Source organism: Hypanus sabinus, chromosome 30, assembly GCF_030144855.1.
Source record: "Hypanus sabinus isolate sHypSab1 chromosome 30, sHypSab1.hap1, whole genome shotgun sequence".
NCBI lineage: Eukaryota > Metazoa > Chordata > Chondrichthyes > Myliobatiformes > Dasyatidae > Hypanus > Hypanus sabinus.
In genome coordinates this window covers 10,727,491-10,745,825 of record NC_082735.1, presented here as the reverse complement: position 1 = coordinate 10,745,825, position 18,335 = coordinate 10,727,491, and the positions used below count along the sequence as shown (strand labels likewise).

The 18,335-nt window shown below is 44.6% G+C and overlaps 1 protein-coding gene across 1 annotated transcript; it reads left to right on the top strand.

Moving 5' to 3' along the window:
• The first annotated feature begins 16,541 nt into the window (after positions 1-16,541).
• Positions 16,542-17,697, top strand: LOC132383340 (general transcription factor II-I repeat domain-containing protein 2-like). Its single transcript, XM_059954241.1, has 2 exons — positions 16,542-17,303; positions 17,389-17,697. The coding sequence occupies exon 1, from the start codon at positions 16,697-16,699 to the stop codon at positions 17,297-17,299; it is 603 nt and encodes a 200-aa protein (XP_059810224.1). The 5' UTR covers positions 16,542-16,696; the 3' UTR covers positions 17,300-17,303; positions 17,389-17,697.
• Positions 17,698-18,335: the final 638 nt, after the last annotated feature.

Here is an 18,335-nt window from a genome sequence, read left to right as displayed (position 1 = left end):
TCCGAAAAAAATCTGCTTCATCCTTCACAATGCCTCAGAATTAACAGTTGAATGATCGCAATGCGGTCAATTAGTACCAAGCAATATTCTGCCTACAACACTGGGTAAATGGATAGTTAAACTAACTTCGGTAGGTTTGGCGAAATTTAAATGCTGTTTGGAATATTGGGAGCTCTATTGTTCTCTCTGTTACCCTCATTCTTCTCCTTGGGTTCTTAGCTAGCAGTGCGGCAAAGGTCATGGATGACCTCCCATCTCCATTGTCCAAAGATGATGGTATGTTTGGAGTTCTGTAATCCATTCCATCAACTGTACAAGGGATTGGTCCATGCAGCTTCACCAGAGGCTTGTTGGCTGGCCTTACCTGTTTCCACCTCTCATGACGTAGGGTTGGGCTTTGAGAGGCGTGTTGCCGTCATATGGTTCTCAAATTTTCTTCCAGCAGAAGAGAACATTCAACTGATTGTGTCCATACCCAGGAGTCCCACTCCCCACTTATTTCCCAGTCACCTGTCCTCTCTTGCATGCCAGCTTGTCCTCTTCCCAGTTCTCCTGCCGGCCACTGCACTAGGAGGAATTTAAAGCAGCGACCACTGCAAATTAACCCATCGACTAGTGATTGTCTTTGGGATATGGGAGGAAACTGGAGCAGCCAGGGGTAACCCATGCAATTGGAGAAAGAACCTGCAAACACCTCGCAGACAGCACTCGAGATCAAGATTCGTGGTCCCACCGAAGCCCAACTTGCTGCCCTACGTGTGTGGGTGGTGAGAGTTTGCAATGAACTGCCAGTAGAAGAGGTAGATCGGGCTTCTATTTCAGCATTTAAGAGAAATTTGGATAAGGAAGAATTAGGGAATTCCTTAACATTTAAGAAATTTACATGAATGGGAGGAGGATGGAGGAAATGGTCCTGATGAAGGTCGATGGGACTGGGCAGAATAGTCCAACATGGATGAGATGGGCTGAAGGGCCTGCTGTTTGTGCTATAGCACTCAATGCCCATCCCTGCACAATTAATTCCCAGCAGAGGCATCTCAGAAGAAAAAATTCAAACTCAAAGGAGGTCAATTTTTCACAAAACTGTATGGGTTGCTTTAGTGAGATTCCTAAAAAGAAGCAGAATCAGAAACACCTGCAACATTTACATCAAAGCCCTTCCCTCGCATGAATGGTTTCTCTATTGACAACTCAGTTTTTTTGTGCTCCCTGACTCCTGCTGTACCTAATAAAATGGCCGCCGAGTGCACATTCATGGTCTTCTGCTGCTGTAGCCCATCCACTCCCACATTTCAATGTGTCGTGCACTCAGAGATGCTCTTCTGCACACCACTATCGCAATACATGCTTGTTTGAGTTACTGTCACCTTCCTGTCAGCTTGACCCAGTCTGGCCATTCTCCTCCGACCTCTCTCATTAACAAGGCTCTTTTGCCCACAGAACTGCCCCTCACTGGATGATTTTGTTTTTTGCATACAGTCCTCTGTAAACTCTGGACACTGTTGTGCGTGAGAATCACAGGAAATCAGCAGCTTCTGAAATACTCAGATGACAGCAACAAACATGGACAAAGTCGTTTAGATCACAATTCTTCCCCATTCCGATATTTGGTCTGAACCTCTAGGCCTTGTCCGCATGCTTTTATGCATTGTGTTGCTGCCACATGATTGGCTGATTAGATATTAATGATCTGGTGTACAGGTATCCCTAATAACGTGATCACTGAGTACACTGTGGGATTATCCCATTCCCTTAGTACTGGTGGACAACTTAACATTCTATTTAAAAGCCAGAACTTCTGACAGTGTAGCATTCTCTCAGTACTGCCTGGTTCTTGTACTCAGATCCCTGGAAAGTTGATTAATATTCACTCAGTGGCAGGAGAATTACAAACTGGAAAAAAAAAGCTGTAGCTTCATCCCGACTGTTAGAGAAACAGGATCGGGAAAATCGTGATGCATAGAAATTCCCACAGGATCTTCCTGCCTTACTGATGGCAAACACAGCTGCTACAGCATATTATTTCTTTTTCCTTTTACTAGGTGAAAATGATGGCTCATTTCATGATAAGGATTTAGCAAACAAAGGACACACAAAAAAAAATTGCAACGCTCATTTTGATGCAGATACAGATCGCAAAAATACTGACTTGATCATAACGCCACTTAATCCAATGCAAACAAATTGACCAAGAATTTAGCATTAAAGTAATATCCATTTAAGAAGCCAATAATCTTGCAATAATTCCTGAATTCCCAAAGCCTCTGGGTTAGTAGATTAGGAACATGTTAGCTTGCTGGCAGATATGATCTAATTACTGCCAGGCACTCAGCTGGACCTGTACCGCTTGCCATTGACAATCTTTTTCCTGAATGGGGGCATGCCAAAAACCGAGGCAATTCTAGGAAGCACATACAATGCATGATCTGTCCCTCAGAGGGCTGGAGTGATATTTAAACCCAGGACCTAAATGACTTACGATAACCTGCGTGCATGCGTTTGATGTTTTCTTTGAATGGGTTCCACGGTGTCTCATTGCTTTGTGGGAAGATGGATCTCAAGGTTATATACGGCATGCAAACTTTGATAATAAACATACTTTGATATTGAATCCATCACTGGGGTCAAAACACTTTTGGTGGGCAGCACCAGAAGTACAACTAGGGAAGTTTTCCTTGAAGTAGACCTGAATGTAAAATAATATCCAAAATTGTGAGGGGCTGTGATAGGAGTTTAGAAAAGCTGTTTACATTGGCTGTGTTGGGAGGGTGATGTGAGGGATGAGTGGTGGCAGTAGGACGTTGGGTAACAGGATTTTGGCAACCAGACTGCACAGATTTACAAACCTTGCAAAGCTGACCATACAATGGAAGGATACCTTGTGCAGTGGCCTCTCCTGTCAGTGCTGCCCTCCAGTGTTAGATTGGAGGAATTACAGGCTGGTCTGCCAGGAAGCATTTGCAGGAGTTGTTGCTCAGGGTCTTGGACCAAAAATGTGTTTTCTCACAGGAGGCCACACCCGAACACCGGATACAGAAGATAACCCCAGCAGACTCACAGGTGAAGTGTCACCTCACCTGGAAGGACTGTTTGGGGTCCTGAATGGTAGTGAGGGAGGAGGTGTAGGTTAGGGTGAGGTTTATCAGTGGGGAGGGTCAAGTGCAGAAGGGAGTTGCTTAGGGAGTGATCCCTGTGGAGAGTGGAAAGTTGGGGCGGGGTAGGCAAAGATGTGCTTGGTGGTGGGAAACCATTGGAGAGGCGGAAGTTGTTTAGAATTATGTGCTGAATGCGGAGGCTAGTGGGGTGGTAGGTGAGGACAAGAGGAACCCTATCTCTGGTGGGGTGGCGGGAGGATGAAGTGAGGGTAGACGTACACAAAATGGAGTAGATGCAGGTGAGGGCAGCATTGGTGGTGGAGGAAGGAAAGTCCCTTTCCTTGAAGAAGAACATCTCATGACCTGGATGAGGACGTGGAGGGATGGGTTAGTAAATTTGCTGATGACACAAAGGTTGGAGGTGATGTGGATAGTGTGGAGGGTTGTCAGAGTTTACAGCGGGACATTGATAGGATGCAGAACTGGACTGAGAAGTGGCAGATTGAGTTCAACCCAGATCAGTGTGAGGTGGTTCACTTTGGTAGGTCAAATATGATGGCAGAATATAGTATTAATGGAAAGACTCTTGGCAGTGTGGAGGATCAGAGGGATTTTGGGGTCTGAGTCCATAGGACACTCAAAGCAGCTGCACAGGTTGACTCTGTGGTTAAGAAAGGACACTTTGCATTGGCCTTCATCAATCGTGGGATTGAGTTTAAGTGCCAAGAGGTAATGTTGCAGCTATATAGGACCCTGGTCAGACCCCACTTGGAGTACTGTGCTCAATTCTGGTCGCCTCACTTCAGGAAGGACGTGGAAACCCTAGAAAGGGTGCAGAGGAGATTTACAAGGATATTCCCTGGATTGGGGAGCATGCCTTATGAGAATAAATTGAGTGAACTTGGCCTTTTCTCCTTGGAGCGATGGAGGATGAGAGGTGATCTGATAGAGGTGTATAAGATTATGAGAGGCATTGATCGTGTGGATAGTCAGAGGCATTTTCCCAGGGCTGAAATGGCTAGCACAAGAGGGCATATTTTTAAGGTGCTTGGAAGCAGGTACAGAGGAGCTGTCGGGGGTAAGTTTTTTATGCCAAGAACGGTGAGTATGTGGAATGGGCTGCCGGTGGCAGTGGTGGAGGTGAAAATGATAGAGTCTTTTAAGAGACTCCTGGATGGATACATGGAGCTTAGAAAAATAGAGGGCTCTGGGTAAACCTAGGTAGTTCTAAGGTAAGGACATGTTTGGCACAGCATTGTGCCTGTATTGTGCTGTAGGTTTTCTATGTTTCATTTGTTCTCAGGATGAGGCTTTTCAGTCCAGAACTTTTGGGCTGGATTGTATTGACAGCAAGATTGCCATACCGTATGAATACCATACCAGTGTCTTCAACTTAAATAAGACTAATCATAATGGTGTGAGGTGGGAGTTGGGGAGCTGTCAAAGATACACTAGGTAAACATGATAACAGACAGGTCAGCAGATACAGAATGACAGATAAACAACATTGTGGGTTGAAGGGCATGTCTATGATGCTCAGCAAGTTTACCCAATGAAAAAGAGCGATTCCATGAGATTCAATGAGAGCGATTCCATTCTGTTCAACTTGGGAATGAAAGGGTTAATATATGAGGTACGTTTAGTGGCTCTGGGCCTGTACTTACTGGAGTTTAGAAGAATGAGAAGGCATCTTATTGAAATCTACTGAATATTGAAAGGCCTAGATCGAATGGACATGGAGACGATGATTTAAATACCTGGAGAGTCTATGACCAGCGGTATTAGAGAGGTGAGGAGGAATTTCTTTAGCCAGAGGGCTGGTGAATGTCATGATCTCTGTGGTTTGCCATGGAGCAATGAGCTTCTTGGATTTTTGACCATCTGTGTTTGCTCATTGTTATCTTAATTAGGGTTGTTAAGCCCTTGAGTTTTTGGTTTAATCTTGTCAAGTTAATTGTGGCCGGCATGCGTTGTCCGCAGTGTATGATTATTTAAAGAGGACTCTCAGTCAGTGCCTCAGTGGGGTCATTGTGTTAGAGAGGATGAATTACCTTGTGGTGTTGCTCCTCTGGTTCTGAAATAACCCCTTCTTTCTGTCTCTTCCTGGGAATCCTGCTGTTCCTCTGCACCTGGGTCCAATCCTCTGTGAGTGCACCACGACAGAATGAGCCCACTCATATTGGAAACATAGCATATGTTATGAACTGCGTGGCTTGCTATAGAGCATTGAGCTTCTAGGGTGTTTGAGCCCATGTATTTACTAATTGTTATTTTATGAGAATTGTTCAGCCCTTGTGTTTTTGGTTTAACTTTGTCAAGTTAATTGTGACTGACATGTGTTTCCCACACTGATTATTTAAAGAGGAATCTCAGTCAGCACCTCAGTGGGGTCATTTTGTCAGAGAGGATGAATTCTCATGGTGTTGCCCAGTCACTCCTCTGAGGCTCAGGTTCTCTCTCTTCCTGGGGACCCTGCCATTCCTCCACACCTGGGGCTGGTCTTCCATGAGTACACCACGACAGTGGATCAGTGAAATTCATTACTGCAGATGGCCATGGAAGCCAAGACAATGGGTATATTTAAAATGGAGTTTGATAGGTTTTTGATTTGTAAGGGTGTCAAAAGTTAAGGGGAGAAGGCAGGAGAATGGGGTTGAAAGAGGTAATACATCAGCCTCGATGGCATTGCAGAGTATACTTGATGGGCTAAATGGCCTAATTGTACTCCTCTGCCTTATAGTCTTATTCTCCTTGCTAGAGAAGCAAGGGATCACTTCACAGAGGTGAGCTATAATGGAATTCTGGAAAGCCCAGGAGTAAGAAAATACTTGAGATAAATCAGAAGGGCTAAAAGAAGACATGAGGTTGCTTTGCAGTCAGGGTGAAGGACAATCCTAAGAGCTTCTACAGGTATGTTAAGAGCAAAAGTAAAGTAAGGGATAAAATTGGTCCTCTTGAAGATCAGAGTGGTCAGCTATGTATGGAACCAAAAGAACGTCAGTCGTGGGGAAGATGCTTGAGTCCATTATTAAGGACAAAATAGTGGCTCATCTTGATGGCAGTAATAGGATTAGGCTGAGCCAGCATGGATTTACCAAGGGCAAATCATGCTTGACTAATCTGTTGGTGTTTTTTGAGGGTGTAACAGGGATGTTTGACGAGGGTAAGCCAGTGGATGTTGTGTACCTAGATTTTCAGAAGGCATTCGATAAGGTGCCACATAGGAGATTGGTGAGTAAAATCAGAGCTCATGGCATTGGGGGCAGGGTTTCAACATGGATAGAAAACTGGTTGGCAGATAGAAAGCAAAGGGTAGCAGTGAATGGGTGTTTCTCAGACTGGCTGGAGGTGACTAGTGGGGTACCACAGGGCTCTGTATTGGGACCACAGCTCTTTACGATTTATGTCAACGATTTAGATGAGGGCATTGAAAATTATATCAGCAAGTTTGCTGACGATACTAAACTGGGTGGCAGTGTGACATGCGAAGAGGACGTTAGGAGAATACAGGGAGACTTGGATAGGCTGGGTGAGTGGGCAGATACTTGGCAGATGTCATTCAATGTGAATAAATGTGAAGTTATCCACTTTGGAAGCAGGAACAAGAGGGCAGAGTATTGTCTGAACGGTGTAGAGTTAGGTAAGGGAGAAATGCAAAGAGACCTAGGAGTCCTAGTTCATCAGTCAATGAAGGTGAATGAGCAAGTGCAACAGGCAGTGAAGAGGGCAAATGGAATGTTGGCCTTTGTTACAAGGGGAATTGAGTACAAGAGCAAGGATGTCCTTTTGCATTTGTACAGGGCCCTGGTGAGACCACACCTGGAATATTGTGTACAGTTTTGTTCTCCAGGTTTAAGGAAGGACATTCTGGCAATTGAGGAAGTGCAGCGTAGATTCACTAGGTTGATTCCTGGGATGGCAGGGCTGTCTTACGCAGAGAGATTGGAGAGATTGGGCTTGTACACGCTGGAATTGAGGAGATTGAGAGGGGATCTGATTGAAATGTTTAAGTTAATTAAAGGATTTGATAGGATTGAGGCAGGAAATATGTTCCAGATGTTGGGAGAGTCCAGTACCAGAGGGCATGGATTGAGAATAAGAGGTCAGTTATTTAAAACAGAGTTGAGGAAGCGCTTCTTCTCTCAGAGAGTTGTGGAGGTGTGGAATGCACTGCCTCGGAAGACGGTGGAGGCCAATTCTCTGGATGCTTTCAAGAAGGAGCTAGATAGATATCTGATGGATAGGGGAATCAAGGGATATGGGGACAAGGCAGGGACTGGGTATTGATAGTGAATGATCAGCCATGATCTCAGAATGGCGGTGCAGACTCGAGGGGCCGAATGGTCTACTTCTGCACCTATTGTCTATTGTCTAAATGGGAGAGATATTAAATGGGTTTTTTGCATCTGTATTTACTAAGGAAACTGGAATGGAGTCTATGATTCTTGTCAAGGCAAGGCAAACGAGGAGGGAGGTCATGGAACTTATACAGATTAAAGAGGAGGAGGTGCTTGCTGTCTTGAGACAAATCAGAGTAGATAAATCCCCAGGACCTGACGGGGTATTCTCTCGGACCTTGAGGGAGACTAGTGTTGAAATTGCAGGGGCCCTGGCAGAAATATTTAAAATGTTGATATCCACAGGTCAGGTGCCAGAGGATTGGAGGATAGCTCATGTAGTTCTGTTGTTTAAAAAAGGCTCAAAAAGTAAGCCGGGAAATTATAGGCCGGTAAGTTTGACATCGGTAGTAGGTAAATTACTGGAAGGAGTACTAAGAGATAGGATCTACAAGTATTTGGATAGACAGGGACTTATTAGAAACAGTCAGCATGGCTTTGTGTGTGGTAGGTCATGTTTAACGTTTAGACTATTAGAGTTTTTCGAGGAAGTTACCAGGAAAGTGGATGAAGAGAAGGCAGTGGATGTTGTATACATGGACTTCAGTAAGGCCTTTGACAAGGTCCCGCATGGGAGGTTAGTTAGGAAGATTCAGTCGTTAGGTATACATGGAGAGGTAGTAAATTGGATTAGACATTGGCTCAATGAAGGAGTCAGAGAGTGTTAGTGGCGGATTGCTTCTCCGAGTGGAGGCCTGTGACTAGTGGTGTGTCACAGGGATCAGTGCTGGGTCCATTGTTATTTGTTATCCATATCAGTGATCTGGACGATAATGTGGCAAATTGGATCAGTAAATTTGCTGATGATACAAAGATTGGAGGTGTAGTAGACAGTGAGGAGGGTTTTCAAAGCTTGCAGCGCGATTTGGACCAGTTGGAGGAATGGGCAGAAAAATGACAGATGGAGTTTAATGCGGACAAGTGTGAGGTATTGCACTTTGGAAGGTCAAACCAAGGTAGAACATACAAGGTAAATGGTAGGACACTGAGGACTGCAGTAGAACAGAGGGATCTGGGAGTACAGGTACATAATTCCCTAAAAGTGGCATCACAAGTAGATGGGGTTGTAAAGAGAGCTTTTGGTACATTGGCCTTTATAAATCAAAGTATCAAGTATAAGAGTTGAAATGAAATGGTGAGGTTGTATAAGACATTGGTGAGACCAAATTTGGAGTATTGTGTGCAGTTTTGGTCTCCTAATTACAGGAAGGATATTAATAAGGTTGAAAGATCGCAGAGAAGGTTTACAAGGATGTTGCCGGGACTTGAGAAATTGAGTTACAGAGAAAGGTTGAATAGGTTAGGACTTTATTCCCTGGAGCGTAGAAGAATGAGGGATGACTTGATAGAGGTGTATAAAATTATGATGGGTATAGATAGAGTGAATGCATGCAGGCTTTTTCCACTGAGGCCAGGGGAGAAAAAAAACCAGAGGTCATGGGTTAAGGGTGAAGGGGGAAAAGTTTAAAGGGAACTTGGGGGGGGGGGCTTCTTCACGCAGAGAGTGGTGGGAGTGTGGAGTGAGCTGCCAGATGAAGTGGTGAATGCGGGCTCACTTTTGACACTTAAGAAAAACTTGGATAGGTACATGGATGAGAGGGATATGGCCCAGGTGCAGGTCAGTGGGACTAGGCAGAAAAATGGTTTGGCACAGCCAAGAAGGGCCAAAAGGCCTGTTTCTGTGCTGTAATGTTCTATATAGAAATGTTGCAAACTGCAAGATGTTTGAAGGTTGTGTGTCAGATCCTTTGTGAGGTCCTTAAGGACTTCAACACCGACCTTCTTCCATCAGTGTTTTTATTGATGCTGGTGAGCTGGTACATGCTGATATCAGAGTAAACCGAGCAGCAATCTATGCTGGCATTTTGTCATCTCCTACTCTTAGCCTGTTATCTAATGGAAGGTTGTGCTGATGCACATTATGACAAATCTATGCTCCAAGCAAAGGTCCCTTTCTCAAGAGAAGGTTCCTGCTGGAACTCCTTCATTACCAGAGGAGGAAGTGTCTCACGTGGGTCAAAACACAGAAATTCTTGCCGGTTGCTTCTCTCTTGGTATCTCACCCAGCCTCTCCCACACACCACCCACAAGCATCTGAGCCTGGCCACACGCCAGCTCAGCTCCTGGGCCTGGTTCCAGCCAACCCAGACCTGACAGGCCACAATGCTGTATCTCACCCCAAAACAGTGAGCATGTGGAACTAATGGATAAAATGAATTGGAAACATTGCACCTACACTCTACTGCCAAGGTTCCCTGTATCTCAGGGCTGAACTACAATATACAGCTGACATGCTTGTGCATGGTCAGACACCAAGGTGAAAACATTTGGCACTGCTTTCGCCAGTTGAGCCATACACGCAATACCTCTAGTTCAGAGGTGCTTCAGAAACCTGCCCCTGTAGCAGCACACTGCCCTCTGATATTAAAGCTTCATGGAAAATGAGAACTTTCTCCTATACCTGGGAAGCAACTTTCAGTGAAGAATGATGTCAAAGTTAAAATTTATTGCTATGTCCCACCATAGCCTTTCTAGAGGAGAAGGCATCTGAAGATCAGGACTTCAGACCTTTCAGAAAACCTATGGCCCCTGCCCTCTTAAGTGATTCTGAGACCTGGATCATCTTCAACAGGCGTCTCACTCTACTAAAAACATACGACCAAGCCTCACTCTTCCAAATCCTCCAAATTCACTAAAGAACAGTACACCCACATTGTTTGAATGTCTGACACCAGACTGCAGAAACAGGTATTGTATTCCAATCCCTATAATAGGACCATACTATCAGGTAGACAAGGAAAAGATTCAAGGATGTGTTCAAAACCATGAAGAGCTAATGCAACCTTCCACCCATTTTTGTAGAGCTGGCTTCTTCTGACTGGAAGTTCCTGCATGAAGAAATCCTGCCTTGGGCCAAGAATCCCGCTTGGGAGCCCAATTCGGATTGTCAGTCCCTTGCCACAAAACCATGGCAATCAGTCTGACCCATCAAAGGAGCAATGGTGGATTGGCTGTAGGTCCTCCAGCTTTTGTTGAGCTCCTTGTGGTCTGTGTGAGGGGACTGGAGCCAGGCAGAATACTTTCCATTCACTACCACTTTCTTTATCATCCTATCCACTTCTGCTGCCACCTTCAAGGAACTACGGAACCAGTGAAGGCATCTATGCTAAGTGCCTCCAAATTCCAATTTGAGGTATTTGTATTTTGGACCATTAATCCCTGGAATACTGACAGCTCGGTGGGGTAAGAGTATAAAGCGATAGGATCAGAGAATAGGTTTACACTACAGTTATAGCTTAGTATTTATACATACATGAGAGCTCCCCAGACTTTGATACAGATGACTGTGAGTCAGGTACTATGGGCAAACCCAGGTAGTTCTAAGGTAAGGACACAGATTTGTCGGCCGAAGGGCCTGTAGTGTGCTGTAAGTTTTCTATGTTTCCATTCTTCATTTTGTCCTTTATCTCTTAGCTGTTTTGTTTATTTTGGAAAGAATTCAAGCATGCATGATGTTCCTACAGAATGGCTACAAGGTGATGGAAATCAATTGTGCCCTTAAGGCTGACAGAAAAAAACAGAAACCTAACAGCAAGGAGGAACCCTTTACTACTGCCCATCTTCCATAAATTTCCACAGTTTCTCAAAGGATCCTGAAGAGATACCAGATTAACACCATCCACATATCCATAAGGAAGCTCACACCACAGCTTATGCAGGTCAAAGATGACCTGGGACTCAGGACAGCTGGTGTTTACAGGAATCCCTGTGAATGCAGAGCAGCGTACATCGGCCAGAGAGGACACATGGTGGAAACCCGCGTCGAGGAACACAGGAGATGTATCTATTCTTGGGTTACCCAGAGAAATCGATGGTAACAGAACCCTGCATACGCAATGGCCACAGGATTGACCGGCACAAAACTAGGCCAATGGCTTTTTAGACCACCTGGTAAAGGAAGCCATTGAAATAAAATGAGAAGAAAGAATTTTTAACAAAGGTGACAGTCTTGCTCTAAGTAAGAATTGGAATTCAATTGTGAACAAGTTGGGGCAGGGGAGAGCTGATTGGACCAAGCAATTAGGAGGGATGGACAATGGGGGTATAAATACCACTGGATTAGACTTGTCCAGGCATCATCCCTGTTGAAGGTGGCAAAGTTTGTCATCAAAACTTTGGTTAAAATCGATACCTGTACCTGGCTGGAAGCTTGAAGAGTTTGTTCATCAAGAATTCAAGGTGTTAACTTTCTGATTTTAGCCAGTTTTATCCTTCACAAAATGCCTGACTCACATGGAGGCCCAATTCTAACCATGCTGGCCCCATTCCAACACTTCTCTCCGATATAATACCTTCAGTCCTGTACTCACCCTTTTTGACTTTGTCCACCTTTTACATTGTGACTCATCCTGTTGACTGCAATTTTGTCTTATCAGTCTCTCCTTGTTAGGCGTCTCACTACACATTGCCTCTGTTTGTAAACCAACTACCTCATCTTCAGCACTATCACTCCAGTTCCCGCAGGAATATTGGACCCCCTTAGGTTCAGGTGTAACCCTTTCCTTTTGTAAAGGTCATGTCTTCCACAGAGGAGATCCCAGCAATCTGTAAACTGAACCCCTGCCCTCTGCACTACTTCCTCAGCTATGCATTCACCTGTCAAGTTATTTACCCTCTTTGGCATGTGGCACAGGCAGCAATCCAAAGATTATTACCCTAGGGATCCTGTTTCTCACATTTCCCCTCTTCTCCTGACAGACACCCAGTTACCTGTCTCTTGAAATCTAGGGGTGACTACCTCCCTGTAGCTACTATCTATCACCTCCTCCTTCTCCAGTATGAGTCAAAGGCCATTGAGCTGCATCTCCACTTCCTCAGTACAATCTCACTTGAGGTACAACTCGATTCACCTGGTGCAGACTGGAGGTCTCCCAGATATCCCACATCCCACACAGAGAACAAAACACTGCTCCTGGAGCTCCTGCCTGAACAGATGAGGATTGAACAAGCAAGGACAGAGAGAGAGTAATTTACAATTCAATGTATCTCACCCAAACACTGTCTCACCTAAGCCTGATGAGCCAAAACCATTCTAAACACTGGCACACTCAAAAAGAATGGCTGGTCCAAGAAATGTCACTCCCCTTGACCTTGAATTATTCCTATTGGCCATTTCTAATGAATCACTCTTGCTGATTGGTCTCTCCTCAACTCAGAACAGCTGCCACAAAACTGCCTTTAAAATCTCTATCGCCCTCCTGATTTTTAAAAAGTAGCTCTTTTTCTGCAGCCTTGATGTAGATTGTTCAACTTGCAGAAAAGTGGTGCAAAGATTTGCTTTTAAATGTGGACCTGACTGAAAGGTAGCTCATTTCATGCACTGCCTCGTGCTGACTGGTCACGCCTCAACTCAGAAACTGCAGCGAAACACTGTCTTTGAAATCTCAATCCTGATTAAAAGGTAGCTCGTTTTGCGCAGCCCTGACGTAGACTGTCCAACTCTGGGAGGAAACAGGAGGTGCCCAGAGAACTGATATCAGGTATGCAATCTAAACACCACATGCACTGGAAAGGGATGGGCTCAGGCCAGTTTCCTGATGTGTATAATTTAACCTGGAATTTTTGCAGTAGAATTGGCAAATAATAAGTTGGCTTTTAAAAGCTCAATCTTCTGGGCTTTTGTGTATCCATGTGTATGAATACACCGTGATGCTCTTGGAAGGATACCCGTGTCATGTGTCCGTATAGTAACTGTTGTGTCTATAGAGGTACACGTGTAGCCTCAGCTGGTCAGAGTTGACCATGGATATTGCATCCTAGCGGTCATCCAGGGCAGTACAATATGGAGAACAAGCTGTTGCCCATGTAGCAAGCTCCCCCTCCCCATGTATCTGATGAGCCCAAAGGAACGGCAGAGACTGACATGGTTTGGTACCAGAAGCGTCGCGGGAGTTGCTAGTCAGCATTGAACTCAATGCAGGACGGCCTTAGGGACTCCAGCTCCAGATTTTTCCCTCGGGGTTTACTCCCAAAGTCTTCTCCATGGATGGGTATAGCTGCAAGGCAGTGGAGGTTTGAGATCAGAGTTTTCCTTCTCCTAGATGAGCTGCCAACCATGAACCCCATCAGCTGTGATTAGTGCTAAGGAGGATCATTGGTCTGAAAGAAATAAATCCTTACATTACACTTCCTCTCCTTTTAGATTAATGCAACATTGTACATGTAACAAAATGTACAATTTCTCTTTAATAAGCCATATTCAAATAAACACACTTTCACAATAACGCTCCGTAACTAACTTCACTATAGTAAAGATTCAGTCTTTTGGGTGGCCCTCTGTTCCTTTCAGGATAGTGCCTCCGGACCTGTGAAGTGTCATCAGCTTTGACAGGTGTCTTGTCAAAGGTAATGTTCTCTGTTGCTGGCGTCATGTTGCTGTTGGTGGCATGATCATCACTGAGAGGTAAGTCCAATGACTGTAATGTGTCCATCTTTTGGATGCAGTCATCTCGGGCATGTTCTGGTACCTGATCCACATGATGACTCCGACATCCATTGTGTACATCTTGTAACTATCCTATCGGGTGTCCACTGTTCTTCTCAGTAATCACACGCTAGGACTTCCTGTCCAATCCCGAAGCTCCTTGCCGGTTGATCTGTTTATTCTGCATTTCCCTCAGTAGATCTGGTTTCAGGAGGTCTATGTGAGATCTCATTCCTGTTCATGAACAGCATTGCAGGTTTGTTGTCGCATGAGTAGAGTTCCGATCCACCTTATTTTCTAGATAAATGTCCTCCTTGTCCATTGCTTTAATGGACTTCTTGAAGGTTTGGACAAACCTTTCAGCTAACCCATTCATTGCTGGGTGGTGAGGAGCTGATTTGAAATGCTTGATGCCATTTTTCTTCACGAATAGTCTGAACTCTTCTGATGTGTATTGTGGTCCGTTGTCACTCACAATTTGTTCAGGAGAGCCATTTCTGGTGAAGATGGTCCTCAGAGTGGATGCAGTCTTTTGCTGAGGTGGTTGGTATAACCTCCGGCCACTTTGAATGAGCATCCACAGCAAAGAGGAACCTGGAGTCCATGAATGGCCCAGCAAACTCTTCATCATGGTGAAGATGGTCACTGTGTAACGGTGTCTGTGTGATGCATTTTGAACTTTTTGACATCCCAAACAGCTTTTGGTCAAGTCTTAAATCTGTCTATCTATTCCTGATCACCACACATAGCTCCAGGTGAGATTCATCATTCTGACTGTACCCAAGGATCCTTCGTGTAGGTTCTCTAACATTTTGGTGCACAGTTTAGCAGGAACCAGAACAGGAGATCCATACATCAGCATGCTTTGACATAGTTGGCCTGAGAATTCTGGAAACATAGGTTTACCATCCTTGCATGGTGATGTCATAGACTTTTGACAATGTCGGGTCAACCCTTGTTTCACTTTGTAATTCAGCATTTGTTGCCGGCAACCGGTCCACTAACGCTGCGTGAAACAATTCTGCTCCGTCACAGTATGAAAACTTTCCTTCTTCAGTTGCCAACAGTGGAAGACGTGACAAGCCATCAGTGTTGCTGTGTTGTTTGATCCCCTTAAACTCTATGTCATGAGAGTGGGAGAAGAACCCAATGTTGTAACTGGATAGCAGACATCACTGGAATTCCCTTCCTGGGTTTGAAGATTGACACAAGGTGCTGATGGTCTGTACTTTTGGAGTAAACTTTTGTCCATAGAGTTAGTGGTGGAACTCCTTTATTCCCCATACTAGACTAAGGGCCTCCCGGTCGATTGTGCGTATTTGCATTCTGTGCTCATCAGTGATCTTGAAGCAAATGCAAATGGACGTTCAAATCCATCTTTCATAATGTGTGACGATAGGCCTCCAGTGCCATAAGGGGATGCATCACACGCCAGTCTGATGGGCAGGGATGAGTCATAGTGGATGAGCAGTTCATCTGATGTTGTTAGTCTCTTTCATTCCTGGAATGTCCTTTCATACCTTTCTGACCACTCCCACTTGGCTCCTGTCTGTAACAGTGCGTTTAATGGGTGCAGCACTGTAGCAATGTTTAGGAGAAACCAGTGGCAGTAGTTTACAAAGCCCAAGTATGACCTGTATTGTGACATATTTTCCAATTTGGGTGCCTGTAGCACTGCTGCAGTCTTCTCTTGTGACTTATGTAAGCCATGCTTGTCAAAGACATGTTTACAATGTACTCTCATTTCTCTCTCTTTGCACGCTTGGTCCACTCACTTAACCTATCTATATCCCTCTGCAGACTCTCCACATCCTCTGTACAATTTCCTTTCCATTCAGTTTAGTGTCATCAGCAAGTTTTGCTACACGACACTCAGTTCCCTCTTCCAAATCATCAATGTAAATGGTAAACAGCTGCAGGCCCAGCACCGACCCCTGCGGCACCCCACTCACCACTGACTGCCAACCGGAGAAACACCCATTTATACCAACTTTCTGCCTTCTATTGGTTAACCAATATCCATGCCAATACATTTCCTCTGAATCCATGCATCCGTATCTTATTTATAATTCTCTTGTGCGGCACCTTATCGAACGCCTTCTGGAAATCCAAGTATACGACATCCACCTGTTCCCCTCTATCCACTGCACTCATTATGTCCTCAAAGAACTCCAGTAAGTTTGTCAAACAGGACCCGCCCTTTCTGAATCCATGTTGTGTCTGTCTAAGGCGGGGGTCGGCAACCTGCGGCTCCCGAGCCATTTGTGGCTCTTTCACCTCTGTGCTGCGGCTCCCTGTGGCTTTGGGAAATAATTGGTCAGTATTTAATTAAAATGTATTTTATGTTAGTTTGTTAGCTTTTGAAATGTAATTATGGTGATCTTGTACATTTCCTGCCACATCCGAAACGGCTCACAATTAGCATTCCGGCTAAGGGAGATAGCCTACGGGGGTTTGTGAGTACGCGTCTTTTGCAGCATCTGCGTCCATGGGGGCTGGGTTGAGGGAGGCTTAAAAGCAAGGCTGTTTAGTTCGAATAAAGCTATCTTTGACTGCAGTTTACTGACACCGCTACAACGTGTTTTTATCGCTGGCTGTCCAGACGGAAGGTGCTGAAACGCTTTGTCGCGTGTCTGGAAGAAGTGAAAACTTTCCTGGGCAGCAAAGGGCTCACCTTTCCTGAGCTGGAACAGCCAGAGTGGCTGGAAAAGCTACACTTCATGGTAGACATGACAGCGCACCTGAACACGCTGAACACAGCTCTTCAGGGGAAAGGACGTACAGCCCTGCACATGTTGGAGGATGTTTTGGCATTCGAGCGCAAGTTGACAGTGCTTGCCAGAGATTTACAGAAAGGCACTTTGTCTCACTTCCCCAATTTGAGAGAGTTCAAACAAGGTCACGACATGATAATTTCGGAGTATTTACATTCTGCAATCATCGCAATGCAAACATCGTTTGGGAAACGCTTCTGTGAGTTCAGAGAGGAAAAAAACACATTATCCTTCCCGGTCACTCCCTTAAGCATCGATCCTTCCCTACTGAATACGACTGCATTGGCAGGTGTGAGTCAACCTGATCTTGAGATGGAACTGGCCGACATAGCCGACAAAGACATATGGGTGTCCAAGTTTAGACGCTTGACAGCAGACCTTGAAGATGTTGCCCGTCAGAAGGCCGTTCTTGCTCAGAAACACAAATGGAGTGATATTGAAAACCTCACAGATGACAGCTTGCGATCCTGTGTAAAGATGAAGGTGACATCATACAGCCCTGATGTGCAGACGCTGTGCGCTGAGGTCCAGGAGCAGAAATCCCATTAACCAAGTATGATAAATATTTTAATTGCCTATTATTTTATGTATATTCATATTTTTTCATAGTTCAGTGAAATAGTCCTTTTATTTTTCAGGCTGACAGCTGGCTGACGTTATTTTTGGTTTGCTGCTGGCGGAAAATTTAAGTTCGGCGTTTTTCATAAATACAAGAAGGACTCAAATAGACATTGAATATTTTACTTAAAAGTAACTTTCAACCCAACGTCTTTTTTTCGGAGTTCAAAATGTTTTTGTTGCATGCAGAAATGTAATTTCGTTTTCTCTGCAGGAGTTCATCAATTTCATAAATGCAACACATTATAGTTTGTTTATACATAGCATAAAGGCAAAAAAAAACGTTGTATGCAGTGTTATTTCATTTTAAATGTCAAACGGGTTTTGCGGCTCCCAGTGTTTTCTTTTCTGTGGGAAACGGGTCCAAGTGGCTCTTTCAGTGGTAAAGGTTGCTGACCCCTGGTCTAAGGGAACCACTCCTTTCTAAATGTTTCGCTATTTCTTCCTTAATGACAGCTTCAAGCATCCTCCAGACTACAGATGTTAAGCTAACTGGCCTATAGTTGCCCATCTTTTGCCTGCATCCTTTTTTAAAAAGTGGCGTGACATTTGCTGTAATTCCAATCCGCTGGGACCCGCCCAGAGTCTAGAGAGTTTTGATATATGATTACCAACACATCTATTATAACCTCCGCCAATTCCTTCAGCACCCTGGGAGGCATCCCATCAGGACCAGGGGACTTATCTACCTTCAGGCCTTCTGGTTTGCTCATCACTATCTCTTTAGTGACAGTGATGTTATTGAGGTCCTCACCTTCCATTTCATTCGTAACATCATTCTTTGGCATATTAGACATGTCCTCCACCATGAAGACCGACACAAAATAGTTGTTCAATGCCTTAGCCAGTTCCTTATCACCCAATATCAATTTCCCCTTCTCAGCTTCCAAGGGAGCTACATTGACTTTAGCCACTCTCTTCTGCTTTATATATTTATACAAACTTTTGCTATCTGTTTTTATATTTT

Bases quoted from the DNA above. Each gene is read 5' to 3' on its own strand.
- LOC132383340 (XM_059954241.1), top strand. From the start codon at position 16,697: ATGGTAGACATGACAGCGCACCTGAACACGCTGAACACAGCTCTTCAG.